Source organism: Ochotona curzoniae, unplaced genomic scaffold (assembly GCF_017591425.1).
Source record: "Ochotona curzoniae isolate NIBS_2020 unplaced genomic scaffold, NIBS_Ocur_1.0 contig_3498, whole genome shotgun sequence".
Taxonomy (NCBI): Eukaryota; Metazoa; Chordata; class Mammalia; order Lagomorpha; family Ochotonidae; genus Ochotona; species Ochotona curzoniae.
The window spans coordinates 28,409,242-28,430,308 of record NW_024465885.1 but is presented as its reverse complement, the minus strand read 5'-3'; the positions used below and the strand labels follow the sequence as shown (position 1 = coordinate 28,430,308).

Genomic DNA, 21,067 nt, shown 5'->3' with positions numbered 1-21,067 from the left:
CATGTGACTTTTAAATATATGCTTTTGTTTGGCAGAAAATCCACTGACCCACAGCTATTTTCAATATATTTGTAGCTGAGTATTTTATATGACAATTTAGGAAGGGCAATTCCAGGTTTGCAAGTGTACTTTAAGCATCTTCTGGATAATAGTTCAGTAAATTTTTATAATCCATACTAAAAATGTTGCAAAGTATATTCCTTGTTGATAATAGGACAAAAATCACAGCAAATACAAAATGTAATACATCACATTATCTTTAGAAATCTTTAGACATTCAGGGAAAATGTTGAATAGTCTTTCGGATATGTCATATTGCTATTTATTTTTTAAAATGACAAAGACATCCATGAAATTGGTTATTTGGCAGAATATTGTGAGAACTAAGATGAGGGTTGATAAGGCTCATTTTATGGTAATACTAATATTTTTTCTTTTTCTTATACTTCCGGAACTTCTGGCTGTATTCACTTCCTCTATTTTCTGTGCTGCTGTCACTATCACTCGTTTGCTTTTGCCTCTTTCGTTTATTCATCTGGTAAAGGTCAGAGTCACTTGGTTGCTGATGAGTCCATTCGTAAGAGCTGGGGCCAGCCTCCAGGTCTGCGGCATGATCTAGAGAGGAAGACACCGAGGCAGTACTAGAAAGAGGAGCTGTCATCTCATAGTAAGGGAGCTGAGGCACTGGACTGTGCGCATACCATTGCTGTGAAAAGAAGACATCCATCTACCAAAACAAATCCAAAACATTAAAAAACAAACCCAACATATAACATAGGTCAGACAAACAGCTACAAGTAAACCAACATGTAATTTTGCATGGTAGTGATGTGGAAGTTTCCTTAAGTAGTTAACATAAAGATTCAACGTAGTGTACAGCTTGAGCCAATATAGATTGGCAGTAGCAGAAATAATTGAAAAAAATATATCTATACCCATAGTTTGAATACTTCCATTAGCTACAAAACAATGGTAGAAGGAAGCATCAAATATTGTCATTTTAATATGTAACTAATATGAAATTATGATAATAATTATCTTTAAATTTTTCATTTACTTATTTTGTCTTCAGTTCTGGTGTATATTTTAATATGTTTAGCACATTCTAATTTGGACGTTAAAAATTGGTTAAACGTGAAAGGAAAGTTGCAATTGAGCTGAAGATAGATTTTAAAATTTTAATTTGAATGAACTAAAATTATATAAGAATTAAAAACTCAACCTCAAAACTGTATACATGGTCCCATTGTTACTGGCTGTTAAAGCAATAGGGATGCTTCCTTTTCCCAAAAATAAGCTGTTACGTCAAATTTCTAACTACTCAAAGTAGATCAAAAGTTTAATTCCAGGAAAATTCCAGGAAAATTCCTTCTCTACTAAAAGGTACAAAATGCTAGGAAGAAGTCAGTGACAAGTTTCAGGTCGAAAATGTCTTTCTAAAAATATTTCTGTTTATTAGATTTTACTATAATTCAAAACACCAAAAAGGTTAACTATTATCTTACCAGAAAATTTGTTTAAACATTGAAAACAGCACTAAAAAAATGTAAAACTCATATCTATAAAATGAAGCGCTGAAGCAAAAATAAAAAAGAAGAAAGTTCTTGCTTAACAAGAAACCTTATTATGACTTCATTCTCTGATATAAGGCAACCTTCATGTAAAATACAAGATAAATAGATATATACTCACACACATATCTATGTATATATATATATATACGTATATATATATATATATAGACACATATACTCTCGTAGATGAGCTGTATAACAGAGACTAGCATACTGGGAAGTGAAGATACATTGCATGTATCTCTATTCGAAATGAAACTGTTTAGTATGTATCTCTATTCCAAATGAAACTGTTTAGTATACCTTGACAATAAAATCCTGGCCTTTACACCATTGCCTATATCCACAATGACATGATACACTTAAAACAGCAGAAGGTTGGAATTGTAAGATTTGCTGAAGGACTACACTATGACAATAATATAAGGAGAAAACAGTGGGAGAGGCAAGGTAAGAATAGAAGAGAGGAAGTGTGGAGAGGAATCCCTATATTGTATCATGGAAAATAACACAAATAAATTAATAAGTAATAATAATTAATACTTAATAATTAAATAATAATTATATAACCATATAATTATATATTTTATATTTATTAATTATATATTATATAATACAATTATATATATTATATTATATAATTATGCAATATAATAATTATATTATAATTTAATTAATAATTAAATAATAATTAATAATACAAATAACTTAATAATTGCAATTTCCTTGGGCAGGTGCTGCGATGCACACATTCCTTTCCTGGGGGATGTTCTGAGTTCTGCCTACTATACGCTTTCCATCCAGGTTCCTGTTTTGGGTACCTTAGAACCCCCCAATTGAGTTTCTGGTGCTGGCTTTGATCTGGCCAGGCCGTTGTGGCATTTGAGGAAGCAGCTGGCGGATGAAGCTCTCTCCTTTTCTCTCGTGTGCTTGTTTTTCTTTCTCTTTCTCTGATTGTCTCTCTTCCCCTCTCTCTGGATTTCTCTTTCTCTCTCTCTCCCTCAGCTTTTTATATACAAACATATAAAATTTTAAAAATAAGTAAACTTGTCTTTGAATTGTTTTTTTAGACCAGAACCAATTTTTGAGATTCATTTTAAGTTAAATCCAGAACTGGTGACACAATTTTGCCATTAGTTAAATATATATGTATATAATGAGTGTATATAATATATGTGTGTGTATATATATATATATATATATATACATATATATATATATTTGTTTTAAGTAATTCATGTCCAATAGCAGTCCATTTTGGTTGATGATAAAATGTAAAAAGACTTCAATAATGTTGAATTGTTAGATTCCAAAACCATCTTTTAGAGCTGTCACTGAAATGAGAATTCTCAAGTATCACTTGCACTACAATATAGAATCCCCGCCATCCGCCCCATTTCCACTGACGCACTGGCTGTTCGGTGAGGTACTGTATCTTGGGAATGAAGTGAATGGGTAGAGCAGTGCATCACTGAAGCACAGTGTTGGGGCATCATTCACGTTCATGGTAGATGAAGATTTGAGTAGCAGATATTATAAATAGTGATGGTGTTCATCAGAGTTTGCACCACATTATGTACTAGGTCAAAGGTATATCAAACTTACCATCTTTTGAAAGAAAACGGGCTCCTGAGACACAGCAGCATTGCTGATCGGGAAGAATGGCACCGGAAAGGATGATCTGCCCAGCGTTTCTTCACTCCTTTATGGAAGTAAAAGAACAAGCAACACAATCTTAAAACTCCTAAGTACAAATATCATTTTCTCTGGAGAAAAAAACTTTTCATCTGTCCAAGCAGAGACAGATTTTATTATATATAAAAAAGTTTTTTTATATAAAAAAGAGCATTTATTTAAGATTAAATGACTTTGATGTAACATACCAATACATTACATTGATAAGATGCCAACATAACAACATTTGGATTATTTACCTAATTTCTGGGTACTGGAATCTCAATATTAACAGCCACATTTGATGGGGAAAATGTTAGACAGTGCTGCATTTGTATTAAAATAATGAATACTAGTTATCAGTGGAGAAAACTGAATCATTAAGAATCACTAAAGGGACACTGATCTTTTCTAGTTTGCCAGACAGAATACTTTGAAGTTAATATTGCTTCAAGAAATCAGGCTTTGCAAACGTCTATAACAGTCTGAAAAGGCACAGAGGAGCTCTAAAAATAGTGAATAGTTTGACAGCCTCGTTTCAGAAGGCTTAGTTTCAAGGCTGGCATGGCATCCTCCATGTGACCTTGAGAACTGATTAACATTTGCATCCGTATGGATGTACTCCAATGTAAAATATGGATAAAAGTATTTCTATAATCCATCACAGTAAGACCTTGTATGCGTAAGTGATTTGGTAACTATGAAAAGCATATGAGAAACTATAAAGAACACAATGACTGTAAATCTCTCCTGCTTACCACTGAAAATATTGAGGATGAACTTTAAACCCAAGTATTTTTCTGTCATTTTTCATGAGTTCAGAAAACAATGAATTCCTTAATCTTATCCAATATCTAAATAGTAAAGCTTTATAATAGCTCAGGATATATATCAATATATCGATTTGTTTTACCTTTATTTAAAAATGAATTTTTAAAGTACCTGTAGCTATGTGAACATATCTTAGCACAGTTCTCAAAACTTTGGTTAGCTGGTTCAGAAGAGCGTGAACTTCCTTTAAAAGAGAAAAACACAGGACATTTTGTGGTGAGATTTTTGGTATTATAATAGAAAACTAATTAACTAAATTAAATCATTTAGGGTATAGGATTGATTTAAAATTAACAAAAGATGCATGCAAATTAGAGTTCTCGACTAGTGTTTTCTTACTGTTTATATTTCTATAAATGAATTGATTATAATCAAGTTTTATCCAATACAGTGGGCTAGTATAAGCGTCCACAAGAATTATGATAATCTGGGTCTATATGAATATAAGATACATGGAGTAGGCATGTTACCCATATGGCACAACGGTGGTGAAAACCTGTATTATTTGTGCAAAGTGCAGATCTGAATTCTCTACACTGCATACACAAAAACCAATTCCATTTTTTAAAGGATGGATTAGAATATAGTATGTCCTTACTGATTTCTACCAGCCCATTTGAATTAACCAGTCAGTACCAGACAGCATGATAGAATCAGACTTTTTTTTTTAGGCAAAGAAAAGCACTTTTTTTTTTTTTTGGCAGAAAGCATTGTTTTTATTGTTCTTACATGTGCTTTGTTTTGTTGTAATATAGCACGAGTAATGATAAGTAAGTGAGTGAAATACGCAAATAAGCCTGGACTATTGAGGGGAGATGGCGTAAGTATTACAAGGCACTAGCGGGACTGTTATCAGTCTCCCCAGATGTTAAAGAGTGGGTATCCCTATAACATTGTCAGGTCATGTGCTCACAGATGATCAGTTCCTGCCATGTGCTCAGGAGCAGGTGTCTGAGGCCACTCACGTCAGGCCACTCAGGCTACAGATGTTTTTACTGCTGCCTTTGGGTAACAGGTATAGGACTGCTTCCACAGAAGATGGAATCATACATCTATCTTATTTTCCAGATACCTGACATTTCGTATCATACATTAACAGACACAAACTATCAGCAGTCTTTTTATATAAATGCTAGAGTTGCGTATCCTAGATCATTTACATGTGTTCAATTTATAACAGCCAAGAGCAGCTATCAAAGCTACTTGCTGGCTGATACTAAAATGCAGCATTGTAAATTTTAATCTACAAGACATTATATAGTTGTAGCAAAGTATTTACAATATTAACTATGTAATATTATGAAATATATACATGAATTTACAGTATGTCACACACCATTATAAAATTATGTAATAGTATGTGTTCAGGGAAACTTGAACAGTGAGTGACCACAGAACGATCTTTTCGTTGGGGAGGGGTGGTGTCTTATGGAAAGCAAAAATGCCCAACTTTGGAGAACAGCAGCAACCACTACATACAGTTGAAGACTCAGCATTGATAGTACCTACCAAATCGATACTGTACGTTAATTGGCCTTCCATATAAACGAATTCCATTGAGCAATGCTATGGCATATGACACTGATTCACGGTGTTTAAAGCAGACAAATCCAAAAGACTTTGGCTTTCCTTCTCTGTCTTTGCATATAGTCACTTTGGTTAGTGGCCCAGCCTGTAAGAAACTTAAACATTATTTTCTCATAAAACCACCGATTATTTTTGTTTGTTTTACACTCAGACAAATCAAATGAATTCAATTTCACACCCAAATCAGCCCATTAGTAATAGTTTTATGAATTTTTGTCAATAAAGAATGAAAGTCTAGGTGATCAATCAAAATCGTAAAGGGAAGACATGCCACATTATTATCAGGGTTAATCAAAATAATTTCAAGTACCTTTAAATCTGAGGTTAAAATACTTCTCTGTCTGCAAATATGGTAGCATGTTTAATACAAAAATAAAATGGAATGATGAACCAATATTATTTATCCTTGAAAAGCTCCTGGCAAAACTGTATCATATTCCATTTAATTTATTTGCCAGAAGATACAAAAAAAACTTTATCAGAGAAACTAAATCTATCATATACTTTGATGTAATAATCCTCTTTGGTAAATAATCTCAAAACAAAACTATTTTAATATGTTTAAGATTTTAAGCAGTTATGACCAAAAAGAGTGAAATATTTGACTTTAAATGAAATGAATGGATACAGTTCTTGGTGTACAATTACAATGGGTTAAACTATCATAATTTCTCAATATCCAGCATGTATTGACAGAAAAGCCTAATACTGTAGAGAAGTGTTCATTCAACTGGGAAAAATATTACATCAGCATCATAAAAGCAGAATTTCTTACAAGGACCTAAACATAGCATGCAACAGTGTTTAAGTTGTAGAGGTGGATAAATGATTTTAAAGATTTATTTTATTTTAATTGGAAAGGAGGATATCCATAAAAGAGACACAGAGGAAGATCTTCAGTCTGATGATTCACTCCCCAAGTGAGCGCAACAGCAGGAGCTGAGTCAATCCGAAGCCAGGAGCCTCTTCTGGGTCTCCAACACAGGTGCAGGGTCCCAAAGCTTTGGGCCGTCCTCTACTGCTTTCCCAGGCCACAGGCAAGGAGCTGGATGGGAAGCAGAGCTGCCGGGATTAGAACTGGCGCCCATATGGGATCCCGGGCGTGCAAGGCGAGGACCTTTACCACTTGCGCCACCGCGCCGGGCCCGATAAATGTTTTTAAACTAAAAAAAGAAATAATAATAATAACAACAGTGTTTATGCCTCGCCAGGGACTAACTCATCCATCTTTCTGACCTCAACAAACAGATGTATCAACTGGGTGTTCCAGTACTTCAAACTCAACATACTTGAAATGAAATTAGTTATCTGTACCCTCCAAATCTGTACTCTAGACTTAAAGTTAAAATTACAATGATCATAAATATGAGTTTCTCTCTTCAAACAGTAGATCCACATTTGAAGGAAGCCAATAAAAGGTAAGTATAAAGGAACAATTATACATTTTCTTTCATTGAAAGGTGAGGGTGGGGGAGAGGGAGAGAAAAGGTGAAAGAGAATGAAAGGGAGAAAGAATGGGAAATGGAAGAGGAGGGGAAAGAGAGAAAAGGAGAGGAGAGGAGTAGAGAGAGCTTCCATTTGTGGGTTCATTGTCCAAACGCCGGTAAAAGGCAGAGGTCAGGCTGAGTTCCAGGAGTCAGGAATCAAACCGGACAGGCCAGGTGGCTGCTAGGGTTCAGGCACCAGAACCTTTCATTACTGCCCCCCCCCCAGGGTCTGGATTAGAGTTCTTGGGTTTCAGTCCAGGCTGTATATTCAACTCCACCTTCCTTCTATTGTGCCCTTTGGGAGACAGCAGGTGTCACGCCCAAGTCTGCCGTGCCTGTTCCCACATAGCAGACCTGGATTGAGTTCTTAGTTCCCATCTTCCACAGGGGCCAGCCCTGGCTGCTTGTGGGAGTTTGGGGATGTGAACCAGCTTGTGGGAGATGTATGGTTTCTCTGCCTTGCAAATAAATACTAACTTTAAAAAGCCCATGTATATATAAATATATAACTCAACAAGATTTGTTTACAGCAGCAATCATATCCACACAAAATGAAAAAAACAAACTTGTGAGACAGCTGTGTTTTGCTAGTTTTAAACCTTTCTGTAAGATACCTTACTTGAACAAATACTTCAACATGTAATTATTTCCTGATCCATTATATGTTATTTCCTTCCCTATTCTATGTGATTTAAATTTTGTTTAGGTGGAGATTATAAGAAATGGGAAGATAATACACAGGTAGGCTGTAGATCTACACAACTGGTTGTATTTAACCTTTACAGACTCCAAACATAGATTTGATATGAAGCCACCAAATCAGCAGTATGACCTCTCTCCTTTTTTGGAGACCCACAATGAAAAGTATTTCAGAAAAAAAATCTAAAAATTTTTACTTTGTTTACAGTAATAAGTTCCAACTGATGCTCAGTTTTAAAGAAATAACTTGAAGAGATTTCTTTTTTCTTTTTTCATAAAAGTCAAGGTTAAAATGTTAGTATGTTGGAAGGATAAACATAAAGAGACTTAAACCATATATTTTTAATAAGAAAATGTTTTACATCCAGGAGAGGAAATATTACTTTCCTTGAGAATTCTCTCTACCAAAATGTATGCATTAGTCCAACTCAATGTAATTCTTGTGCCGGTATGTGTTGGGAGAGATGTTAGTAAAATTTCTAGAGGTCGTTTGAAAGCTAATACAAAACCCCTTTTCTTTTCTACACAATTCTCTGGTACTCTAGAAGGTTAGATCTGCAACAAGCTCTACTGGAATTTTTCCTTGTTCTGATCAGAGGAAATCAGAATCTTGATTCCCACTGATGTCTGTGTTATCAATGATACAAATTGAGCATCATTAATCTGTAAATCCAACAGTTGCATTTCCAGAGTATTTCCAATTTCATATTTTTTGAATCATGAAGCTCAATTTGTTAAGCAAAAGCACCCCTCCTTTTGTAGTATCCGGGCTCCCAAACATCTTAGGATCTCAAACATTTCAGATAAGGGAAACTCCAGCTGCTCCTGCTGGTAGTGACAAAGGCGACAGGCTCAGCGTTCCCGGCTGTTTCACCCAGGCTGACTCCTGTATCCTCAGCACCAGCACATTTTCAATGTTAGTGCTCTCATTTGACATTTGCAGAAATTGGTCCAAAGTGACATCACCGACTTCAGAGCTCACACTCCAATCTAGAATCACGCACTCTTCCCTTTCGTAGATGATCGTCAACCAGGGTGATTAATGTTGCTTTTCTTCTGAGGACAATCAGGAGTGTGTGTTGAATTTGTGTGTCCAGATCTGAATTTACTTCTTGCCCTGCAATTTTGGATCATTAACCTAAACCGTCCTTTTGGCGAGACCTGGGGGTATACAATAGGTAAGTGTGTCTACAGGACTCTGGGAGCCTAACCCTGCAACGAGGCGTTCTCCTTAGAAGTTTCCCAAGGCCTTAATGTATGAAATCACGAGGGCCTTGGTCAGAGCCATGACAAATTGGCTGCCTCACCATCAAAAAACTCATTTAATCAGGCTACAATAAAAATATGCCGAGAAAAGTGTAAGGACTTATTCCACTATCCCACCCTGGACCCTGAGACATTCCTTCTTCCTCACTGCTCACGGAATTCGCGCCAGTCCAGCCATCCACCAATCAGACGTAACCTGGCATTCCACCTGAGAATCCCACCCCCAATCTCCCAGCCCCTTCCCCAAACCCGCCCACTCGCCAATCATCCCCAGGCATTCACCTGCAGGCACCAATCCCCTGAGGCCTTGACCTCAATCCCTCCCAATCCCCGCCACCCCCCCACCTGGCAGACAAAAAAAGGCCCCCAGGTGCGGTTCGCTTCTTCTTCTTTCTTCTTGCTCTCTTGTTCTCTCTTGCTCTCTCTTGCTCTCTCTCTTCCTCTCCTTGGTTCCTCTCCCCTGCTCTTACCTCCCTTCCCTCCCCTTCCCTGTTCCTGCCCCACTCGGTTCTCTCTCTCTCTCTCTCTTCTTCCTTGCTCTCCCCCTCCTCCCCCTTTCCCCTTCCCCTATTCCTGCCCCGCTGGAATAAACCTCCTAGGATAATGTCGTTGCGTCTGGTGTTTTCAGCTCACGGTAAAGAACCAGGTTGCGAGAATTAGCTGCGCGTAAAGTCTCTTAATATCCTATAACCTAGCACTAGAACTCTTACACTCTTTTAAATAACTAACATTTGGTGCCGTGACGGGTCGGTTTCCCCCGGCACTTGGCCACGTGGCCCTCGGGCCTTTGGCCACTACCGGGACCCGAACCGTGAGAACTGTGATCTGTGTTAACTGTCTTCATCTGCGCCACCGAGACTCGTCAGCAGCCATCAGAATCTGTCTCCATCCGCCCGATGGTTCGTGAATTCATCTCCAATGGCCTGTACCTGATTTTGCCTCTTCGGCCTGTTCCTGATTTCGCCTGCTGGTTCCAGAATTTTCTACCTCCGTGTGGCCGTTCCTGAGTTCATCTAACTTGACCGTGCTGGCATCTGCATCCATCCAGCAGCACCATTGCCCAGACGCGTGCTCCCCGGTACTCCATCTCCACATGGAGCACACGAGGTATTCCCCATCTTTCCGAATGCCAAGTTGTTGCATGCATACACTGTTGTAGATAGGGTTCCCTTCCTCAGCCCTTGGAGTTTTGGGTTTGGCTTGGCATATTTGTGCTCCTCCAAATAGGTCTGATTTTCCACTTCTGAGAGTTTTTGGGAGACCGGTTCTGTAAACCCCGGCCGAGTGCCGTGTCTCTTAGCCACTGGGCTGAAGTCCCCCGACCACTGGGTCACTCTGGGGGCCCCCCTGTCCCTCCGAGTCGGGCCACTGGGCTGTTAACGACTTCGGATACAGGTGGTGTTTGGGGACCTGGCTCGCCCCTTACGTAGGGGGTGACGACCTTCTAGGAGAGCCGTCTTCTCCTGACCACTGGGTCGTTTTTACGGACCACTGGGTCCACCTTGGTAAACCCCAGCCGGGTGCCGTGTCTCTTAGCCACTGGGCGGAAGTCCCCCGACCACTGGGTCACTCTGGGGGCCCCCCTGTCCCTCCGAGTCGGGCCACTGGGCTGTTTACGACTTCGGATACAGGTGGTGTTTTGGGGACCTGGCTCGTCCCTTACTTAGGGGGTGACGACCTTCTACGAGAGCCGTCTTTTCCTGACCACTGGGTCGTTTTTATGGACCACTGGGTCCATCGTGGTAATCAGTCCTGACTTGTAATAATGGGAGCTATTTTTTCGTTGCCAGTTCCTCCCAACACCCCTTTGGGCTGTCTTCTAGCAAATTTAGACACCCTTCAATTGGCTTGTTATCTAAAACTTTAATACGCCTCTGTGATGTGGATTGGCCCCTGTATTCCCTAGCTAACTCCTTCAAGTTGCCAGTTAATGGCATTTCGCATCCGGACATCTTTCGGAACCTAGCTCATTGCTGCATGCATTCGGAAAAATCGGGGGAAGTCTCATTCCCTCTTCACTCTCGGCTTTCTGTCTGTCTTTTCCGTAGTTTTCTAGCCATGAAGTAGGAAACCCCAGTGCCCTCTTCCAGGGCTCTGGCTCCACGTGCAACCGCCATCTTGTCCTCCATGTGCAGTCGACCCCCACCCTCTCCCTCTGTCCGCCATCTTGCCTTTTCTCTCCCTGCCATCCCCACACTGGTTGAAGGTCTCCATTTGCTCCCCACTGGGAAGCAAAGATTTCCTGTTTAAAACTTTTCTGTTTCAGCCCTTCGCCTAACTTGCTCTCCCAGTTTCTTTTGTCTTGACCACATCCAAACACCCTAAGGGCCTACATTTCTGTAGCTTTCCCTCCCACCCCTTAGCAGAGAGGGGTGGAGTAAGAGATAAGTGATTTATCCTTTCTTTAAAAAAAAAAAAAGGGAAAAGAAAAAATGCAACTCGTTCTGTAACTTAATGTAATGTGAAGTAAATAGATGCTTACATTTGTTTCTAGGTTCCAATAGATACTATTGCATCCATTGCAGATAGAGCTAAAGTTAAACAGTAAGCTACAGGTTCCAACTGAAAGCATCTTTAATTTGGGTTACTGAGAGCAAGATATAATTCTAAATAACTGGTAACTTTAAGCTGGTAACTTTAAAGCATTTTAAAACTTTAAACTTGTTTTTCAAAGGCTGTTACAAAAGCTGTTTTGTTTTATAATCTGTGTTAACTGATATGCATGTACATGTTTACGTGGCAAGCTATGTAGTCTATTTAATTAACATAGATGAAAGTGTTCATAGATGAAAATTGCTAAGTTAAATCTCTTAATTTTGTAAATAATTCCTTGAGACTAGGGCCACAGAGAAATCCTCCAACTTCTTAGAATGCTTGAGGAATGACTGAGTATATTCCATTGGATCCTATACAGAAAAGAATAGGTGCTGTATAGATGCTAGATTCTTAACTACCCTGGACGTTAGGACAGAACTTTAGAAACTTAACAAATGGGACCTGAACATACCCTGATATCCTCTTAAAGGGGTCACTATGGTCTTTTACCTTAAAGACCAGGAGGGGATCCCATGGCAGAGCAGGATGAGAGAGGTGTGTGCTCCTGGTTCCAGTGAGACCCCCGGAGGCCTCCCAAGTGCTCTTCGTTGCAGAAGCAATGGACACCTTGCAAAGAATCATCAGAAAGGACACCCAGGGCCATGTCCCAGCTACCAAGGAGGTCACTGGAGATGTGACTGCCCCTGAAGGCCAAGTACTTCAGGTCAGTCATTTCCCATTGGATCTCCCAAATGGGACGGAAGCAACCCAGGAACCTGCACAGGCTCAAGGCCATCCATGGACTTCGGTGACACCACGGAACAGCACCCAAGAGCCACGGGTGGTTCTCACAGTGGAAGGGAAAACTGTAAGTTTCCATCTGGACACTGCCTTCTCTGTCCTAGCTAGCTTTGGCTTCTTCCCTCTCTTACAGTGACCATCAGGGTCTCTCAGGAGCCCCAAATTAGCTTAGGTGACAGAGTAATCTAGAAGCTCAGAAAAGAAGCCATTTCTAGGGAAAAGTTAGTTAACCTGTAACTGTTCAGCCTGCATCAATGACCAGGCTCCTGATAGACATGTCTGCCATCTCGCTCTTCAGTTTTACTAGACTTCACTGAAGTAGGACCCCTGAACTGTCATAAGGTAGAGTGTAAGAGTTCTAGTGCTAGGTTATAGGATATTAAGAGACTTTACGCGCAGCTAATTCTCGCAACCTGGTTCTTTACCGTGAGCTGAAAACACCAGACGCAACGACATTATCCTAGGAAGTTTATTCCAGCGGGGCAGGAACAGGGGAAGGGGAAAGGGGGAGGAGGGGGAGAGCAAGGAAGAAGAGAGAGAGAGAGAGAACCGAGTGGGGCAGGAACAGGGAAGGGGAGGGAAGGGAGGAAGAGCAGGGGAGAGGAACCAAGGAGAGGAAGAGAGAGAGCAAAAAGGGGTGAACCGCACCTGGGGGCCTTTTTTTGTCTGCCAGGTGGGGGGGGGGCGGGGATTGGGAGGGATTGAGGTCAAGGCCCCAGGGGATTGGTGCCTGCAGGTGAATGCCTGGGGATGATTGGCGAGTGGGCGGGTTTGGGGAAGGGGCTGGGAGATTGGGGGTGGGATTCTCAGGTGGAATGCCAGGTTACGTCTGATTGGTGGATGGCTGGACTGGCGCGAATTCCGTGAGCTGTGAGGAAGAAGGAATGTCTCAGGGTCCAGGGTGGGATAGTGGAATAAATCCTTACATTCCTCCCTTTTGTTATATATAAAGGAAGAGGGGCATTGTTCTCTATGGCTTCTAGGAGCTGTTTTCTCTTGGCAGTGGTTGCAGCCTGGTGGGAGGAATGGGAGATGGACGAACACTTCTAGTCCTGCAAAAGAAACTTGTTAATGGTTTGATTAGAAAAAAATTTTTTACATTTCAGTGGATGGGAATGGAGGGAAGGGTTATTAAGAGTCCCTTGGAAAAGCTGGCTCGAGTTCATTTTCTGTTAGCCAGGCCTTGTTATACTGGATTCTTCATTACTCCTGAACGGTCAATGCAGACAAAGTAGCTTCACCAGGAACCAGAGACCCTGACTGCCTATCATACTAACTCCTCACATTTCCAACAGGAGTGAACAGGGATAACGGGACGACGACCACTCTAGCTTCTTCGAGCTGAAAGGGGGCGTTGAGCAACTGTAGCAGTAGGGGGGTTCTAGAGGTTCCTGGTAGAAGGTAGAAGTCATCAGATGTCTGAAGTACTACTGCCTGGCACTTGAAGGCTTCTCTTTCTTGGTCTAGATAACAAAACATATTAGAATTATTATCTTTCCCAACTTAGCAGGTCTTGAGTTCAGTTAGAAACCCAGATGGAATACTTGGGCTTTCAAGCTTAGATATAAAAGAATTGTCAGGTTTCAACCTTTGTTAGAGGAAACATTACATTAGATTAAAATGATGGACTAGATTTTTATCAGTTAAACTAAGCTTTCACATCCCAAATTTTGAAACATACCCAATGAATGCAATGGAACACATGAAACCTTTTCGGTTGTATAAAATTGTTATCTGAAACAATGAAAGGATTAGTATGTGGCATCAGAACATACAGGTAAATGCAAGCCAACTTCCATTTGGAAATGCTATAGTAGTTTTGCATCTAGCTAGGGAATGGGCAAGTGTTTGATTTTTCTAAACAATTATACTTTACCAATTGTTGTAAGGCCTAAGAGTCTCAGGAAGACATCTAGCCTAGAACATAAAGCACAGCACTTAAAACATTCTGGTACAAGATCTACTGGTCACACTGTAGATGGCACAAGATTTAACTATCTAGTATTCCAACAAGATTTTACGGAACTTTATACACTTTAAGGCAGAGGCAAGCAATCTACTAACTTACAGGCTAATAAACCATGTACTGGCAATTGAAGAATACAAGAATCTTAAGTAGATGAGCTGAGAAATCCGAAATAACTCGGCAAATAAGGAGGACATGAAGTCTACCTTATGACAGTTCAGGGATTCTACACTGAAGAGCGAGATGGCAAACATGTCTATCAGGAGCCTGGTCATTGATGCAGGCTGAACAGTTACAGGTTAACTAACCTTTCCCTAGAAATGGCTTCTTTTCTGAGCTTCTAGATTACTCTGTCACCTAAGCTAATTTGGGGCTCCTGAGAGACCCTGATGGTCACTGTAAGAGAGGGAAGAAGCCAAAGCTAGCTAGGACAGAGAAGGCAGTGTCCAGATGGAAACTTACAGTTTTCCCTTCCACTGTGAGAACCACCCGTGGCTCTTGGGTGCTGTTCCGTGGTGTCACCGAAGTCCGTGGATGGCCTTGAGCCTGTGCAGGTTCCAGGGCTGCTTCCGTCCCATGTGGGAGATCCAATGGGAAATGACTGACCTGAAGTACTTGGCCTTCAGGGGCAGTCACATCTCCAGTGACCTCCTTGGTAGCTGGGACATGGCCCTGGGTGTCCTTTCTGATGATTCTTCGCAAGGTGTCCATTGCTTCTGCAACGAAGAGCACTTGGGAGGCCTCCGGGGGTCTCACTGGAACCAGGAGCACACACCTCTCTCATCCTGCTCTGCCATGGGATCCCCTCCTGGTCTTTAAGGTAAAAGACCATAGTGACCCCTTTAAGAGGATATCAGGGTATGTTCAGGTCCCATTTGTAAGTTTCTAAAGTTCTGTCCTAACGTCCAGGGTAGTTAAGAATCTAGCATCTATACAGCACCTATTCTTTTCTGTATAGGATCCAATGGAATATACTCAGTCATTCCTCAAGCATTCTAAGAAGTTGGAGGATTTCTCTGTGGCCCTAGTCTCAAGGAATTATTTACAAAATTAAGAGATTTAACTTAGCAATTTTCATCTATGAACACTTTCATCTATGTTAATTAAATAGACTACATAGCTTGCCACGTGAACATGTTCATGTATATCAGTTAACACAGATTATAAAACAAAACAGCTTTTGTAACAGCCTTTGAAAAACAAGTTTAAAGTTTTAAAATGCTTTAAAGTTACCAGCTTAAAGTTACCAGTTATTTAGAATTATATCTTGCTCTCAGTAACCCAAATTAAAGATGCTTTCAGTTGGAACCTGTAGCTTACTGTTTAACTTTAGCTCTATCTGCAATAGTATCTATTGGAACCTAGAAACAAATGTAAGCATCTATTTACTTCACATTACATTAAGTTACAGAACAAGTTGCATTTTTTCTTTTCCCTTTTTTTTTTTTTAAAGAAAGGCTAAATCACTTATCTCTTACTCCACCCCTCTCTGCTAAGGGGTGGGAGGGAAAGCTACAGAAATGTAGGCCCTTAGGGTGTTTGGATGTGGTCAAGACAAAAGAAACTGGGAGAGCAAGTTAGGCGAAGGGCTGAAGCAGAAAAGTTTTAAACAGGAAATCTTTGCTTCCCAGTGGGGAGCAAATGGAGACCTTCAAACAGTGGGGGATGGCAGGGAGAGAAAAGGCAAGATGGCGGACAGAGGGAGAGGGTGGGGGTCAACTGCACATGGAGGACAAGATGGCGGTTGCACGTGGCACCAGAGCCCTGGAAGAGGGCACTGGGGTTTCCTACTTCATGGCTAGAAAACTACGGAAAAGACAGCCGAGAGTGAAGAGGGAATGAGACTTCCCCCGATTTTTCCGAATGCATGCAGCAATGAGCTAGGTTCCAAAAGATGTCCGGATGTGAAATGCCATTAACTGGCCACTTGAAGGAGTTAGCTAGGGAATACTGGGGCCAATCCACAACACAGAGGCGTATTAAAGTATTAGGTAACAAGCCAATTAAAGGGTGTCTAAATTTGCTAGAAGACAGCCCAAAGGGGTGTTGGGAGGAACTGGCAACGAAAAAATAGCTCCCATTATTACAACTCAGGACTGATTACCACGGTGGACCCAGTGGTCCATAAAAACGACCCAGTGGTCAGGAAATGACGGCTCTCGTAGAAGGTCGTCACCCCCTATGTAAGGGACGAGCCAGGTCCCCAAACACCACCTGTATCCGAAGTCGTTAACAGCCCAGTGGCCCGACTCGGAGGGACAGGGGGGCCCCCAGAGTGACCCAGTGGTCGGGGGACTTCAGCCCAGTGGCTAAGAGACACGGCACTTGGCCGGGGTTTACAGAACCGGTCTCCCAAAAACTCCCAGAAGTGGAAAATCAGACCTATTTGGAGGAGCACAAATATGCCAAGCCAAACCCAAAACTCCAAGGGCTGAGGAAGGGAACCCTATCTACAACAGTGTATGCATTATGCATGCAACAACTTGGCATTCGGAAAGATGGGGAATACCTCGTGTGCTCCATGTGGAGATGGAGTACCGGGGAGCACGCGTCTGGGCAATGGTGCTGCTGGATGGATGCAGATGCCAGCACGGTCAAGTTAGATGAACTCAGGAACGGCCACACGGAGGTAGAAAATTCTGGAACCAGCAGGCGAAATCAGGAACAGGCCGAAGAGGCAAAATCAGGTACAGGCCGTTGGAGATGAATTCACGAAGCAGCGGGCGGATGGAGACAGATTCTGATGGCTGCTGACGAGTCTCGGTGGCGCAGATGAAGACAGTTAACACAGATCACAGTTCTCACGGTTCGGGTCCCGGTAGTGGCCAAAGGCCCGAGGGCCACGTGGCCAAGTGCCGGGGGAAACCGACTGGTCACGGCACCAAATGTTAGTTATTTAAAAGAATGCTGCCCTCTTCCATGCAATCTGACAATGGTCCGGAGTTTATCTCCCAAGTGACCCAATTAATTTTTCTGCGCCTTAAACATCCCGTGGCACTTCCACATCCCATATCACCCCAAGTCCTCTGGAAAGGTTGAAGGTACTAATAGGACCCTAAAATCTCTCCTCACCAAGCTTACCCTAGAACTCCATCTGGACTGGGTGTCCCTACTACCCCTTGTCCTATTACGACTGAGATCCCTTCCCAAAAAACCGTTACTTATATCCCCTTTTGAGCTTATGTATGGCCGCCCGGTCTTACCCCCCTCACTGGCTGCTGAACCTACAGCCATTGACCCCTCTCTCCTCACCCCCCTTTTAATCTATCTACGACACCTTCTTTGGTCACATGCAGACAAACTCCTTCCCTCGCCTCAACCCCTTAGCTCTTCCTTGCAGCCTGGAGACCTAGTTCTCTACCGCTCTCCCTCCACACCCTCTTCACCCCTCACACCCAAATGGCAGGGCCCCGTTAAGGTTATACTGACCACTCCCACGGCTGCCAAAGTTGAAGGCTTGCCCTATTGGATTCATAACTCCCACCTAAAACTTTTTACCCCACCTCCAGATACATCTGTTAATCCCCCTGCTATCACGGAGATACCCCCGGAGATTGAAGCTTCCTATCAAGACCAATCCTCGGAGACCACATATTCCTGCGAACCTCTGGAGGGACTTAAACTGCTTTTTAGGAAGACTTCCGATAAGTAACTCCCACTTCAGTTCATTACTCTAGCTCTCAGGTAGTCTTGGCTCTGTCATTCTTCTCCCCCAGCACCTCTATAGGATGATTTTCTATTATTGGCTGTTTGCCACCCTCCCCATAGCTAGCCTTAGCCAAGCTCCGATCCAACCCCCTCCTGCCTTGATATGGCAGTTTTACATAAGGGAAACCTACCAGGATGATACCCAAACTATTGGGACCCGTTATTGTCCTCCAACAGGGTGCTCCACTCCTTTGTTCATACCTATTAAGCCTCGATCAATCGGGTTTTGGGCCACTTCCAACCCATATCTGTGCCTGCTGCATGACCAGACACGTGCCTATTGCAAGGCAGATTCTATCTATGGAGACTTTTATGGAGGATGTCCCTAATGGTCATGTACAATCCATTATCCCCATGAGACTGGTTATGTTTTTAGACATAACTCCATGGGTACATACATAAAAATAAGAGACCCATGGGACAGCAGATGGATTACTCCTCAGAAGGGCTGTCTTTACCCCCATAGCTATGTCACTTCTCCCTCCGGAATCATATACATATATAGACAGCTAGACCCCAATCCAGATAAAGTTACTGCAGTAGTTGCCCACATTCTTAATTCTGAAACTTCCCTTTCCAATTCCTTAGAGTCAGATAGCCATCTGAATGCCCCAAACTCTTGGTTCAAAATCTTAACTATTACCTTAGACATGCTCAACTCCACATCTCTTTTGCCCAACCTCACTGAGTGCTTCCTCTGTGCCTCACTGAAGCGACCCATTCTGGCTGTGGTACCCATTATCAATGCAGGCAGCAGTCAAACCCCAACCCCTTCCCAATCAGTTTCTCCTTTAGGTGCTGTTCCCCTATGGGACCCATTAGCTCATAACCTGACCTGCTATAACACTTCCAGGACCTATCATAAGCACCTCCCCTGCTCTACCATAATTCAGGTGACCAAGCCTACTTCCTCTCCTAAAGGTTCGTTCATGTGGTGTAACGGTTCTATATATAACACTATCAATTCCACCTCACCTGGCCCTTGCCTTCCAGTAATAATCGTGCCCCAGTTGTCTTTGGTTAGTGAGGGAGAACTCTCATGGATGCTTTCCTCATCAGAGCGTCAAAGGCGTGCAGTTTTTCTCCCAGTGCTTGTGGGGGCGTCCATAATTGCTTCCTTGTCTTCCCTTGGATTAGCAGCAGGGAGCCTGGGATACTCAATCACCTCAATCCAGCAGCTGTCAGAGGAGCTCAAATCGGCCCTAGATAACACTGCTCTCCCTAGCCTCTCTCCAGCGCCAACTTAACTCCTTGGCTCAGGTAACTCTCCAGAACAGAAGGGCTCTGGACCTTCTTACTGCAGAAAAGGGAGGCACCTGCATGTTCCTCCATGAGGAATGTTGCTTTTACGTTAACGAGTCGGGGATAGTTGAGCAGAATGTTAAACATCTGTTAGACATCAAGGATCATCTCCAACAGTCTGAAACTAATAGCAATTCCTGGTATTCTTGGGCTCAGTCTCCTCTAATGTCTACGCTTGCCCCTCTTCTCACCCCTCTGATAATACTTGTTGCAGGACTCGCTATGGCCCCTTGCTTCATCAATTTTCTTCAAAAGTTTATTCTTGCTCAAATAGAAAAAATCATTAACAACACAGCTAACCAGCTTCTTTTGCAGGGTTACGAGCCTCTCCCAGTCTCTCATTCCTCCCCCGGCCACCAGGAGACCACTGATTAGAGGACACTACGCCCAAATTCAGCTTGAAGAAGTTACAGAAGAAAACTGCGCCCCTTTTCCTTTTATATATAGAAAAAGGGAGGAATGTGAGGAGTGATTTGAAAGTCATCACCGAGACTGATGCCCTGCACCTGCGCCATTTCTTCTTCCTCACAGCTCACGGAATTCGCGCCAATCCAGCCACCCACCAATCGGACGTAACCTGGCATTCCACCTGAGAATCCCACCCCAATCTCCCAGCCCCTTCCCCAACCCCGCCCACTCACCAATCATCCCCAGGCATTTACCTGCAGGCACTAATCCCCTGAGGCCTGCCCTCAAACCCCCACAATCCCCGCCCCCCCTTACACCTTCCGGGCCTACCTGCATAAAAGGCCCCAGGTGTTTCCTTCTGCCTCTTTTCTCCTCCTGACCTCCACTACCTCCACCTTGTTCCTGCCCCGCTGGAATAAACCTCCTAAGATACCTCGTTGCGTCTGGTGTTTTCAGCTCACGGTAAAGAACCAGGTTGCGAGAATTAGCTGCGCATAAAGTCTCTTAATATCCTATAACCTAGAACTAGAACTCTTCCATTCTTTTAAATAACTAACAAAGACCATGTCAGAACTGCTTTCTGTCTTGTCCCAATGCAACTCTGGGGCCCAGGGCTGGGGGTTGGAGGCCCACCACCAGCGTTCCACAACGGGGATGTGGTGAAGACAGGAAGGGGGGTCTCTAAGCTAAATCACAGCCAAGCACAGGAGGGGGCGGGCAGGAACCGGTCTCCCGGTGGTGCAGGTGCGCCCCGCCCCTTCGGTGCCCACTTCCCGCGGACGGTACCTGGAGGAACAGCTCGTAAAGAATCTCTTCCCGCACTCGAGCCTCTAAATTGCCCACAAACACCGTCCTATCGGCCTCCTCCTGAGCAGGGAACATCTTCCGGTCAGGGCCCCGGGATGGATGAGGCGCCAAGACCCCGCCCCTCGGCCGGCGGAGGGGGCCGAACCGGTGACGAGCGCGCCCTGGGCGGAGCGGCTCCGCTGGGCACGCCTCCAGGGGCGCACGGGCTGGGCACGCCTCCAGGGGCGCACGGGCTGGGCACGCCTCCAGGGGCGCACGGCCGCTCACTCCCCGGGCGGATCGGCGAGTCAGGAGAACGCGCCAAGCCTTGGACGCTAATTTTTTTTTTTTTTTTTTAATTTACTTAACCAACGTTTTAAATCAAAACAATACAGATAAGACTTAAGATACACTCGTGGTAACCTCACCAGAAAACCTCCTAG

General features: G+C 42.9%; 1 protein-coding gene across 2 annotated transcripts; it reads right to left on the bottom strand.

Moving 5' to 3' along the window:
* Positions 1-421: 421 nt before the first annotated feature.
* RBM11 (RNA binding motif protein 11) lies at positions 422-20,720 on the bottom strand. Of its 2 annotated transcripts, none has more exons than XM_040980857.1 (5): positions 20,635-20,720; positions 5,589-5,761; positions 4,191-4,263; positions 3,180-3,276; positions 422-727 (listed from the first exon to the last, which is right to left on the bottom strand). In XM_040980857.1, the coding sequence occupies exons 1-5, from the start codon at positions 20,718-20,720 to the stop codon at positions 422-424; spliced, it is 735 nt and encodes a 244-aa protein (XP_040836791.1). The 2 variants fall into 2 exon arrangements, with proteins under 2 accessions (XP_040836791.1, XP_040836792.1); XM_040980858.1 differs by having other exon boundaries at positions 422-706.
* Between the last annotated feature and the right edge of the window lie 347 nt (positions 20,721-21,067).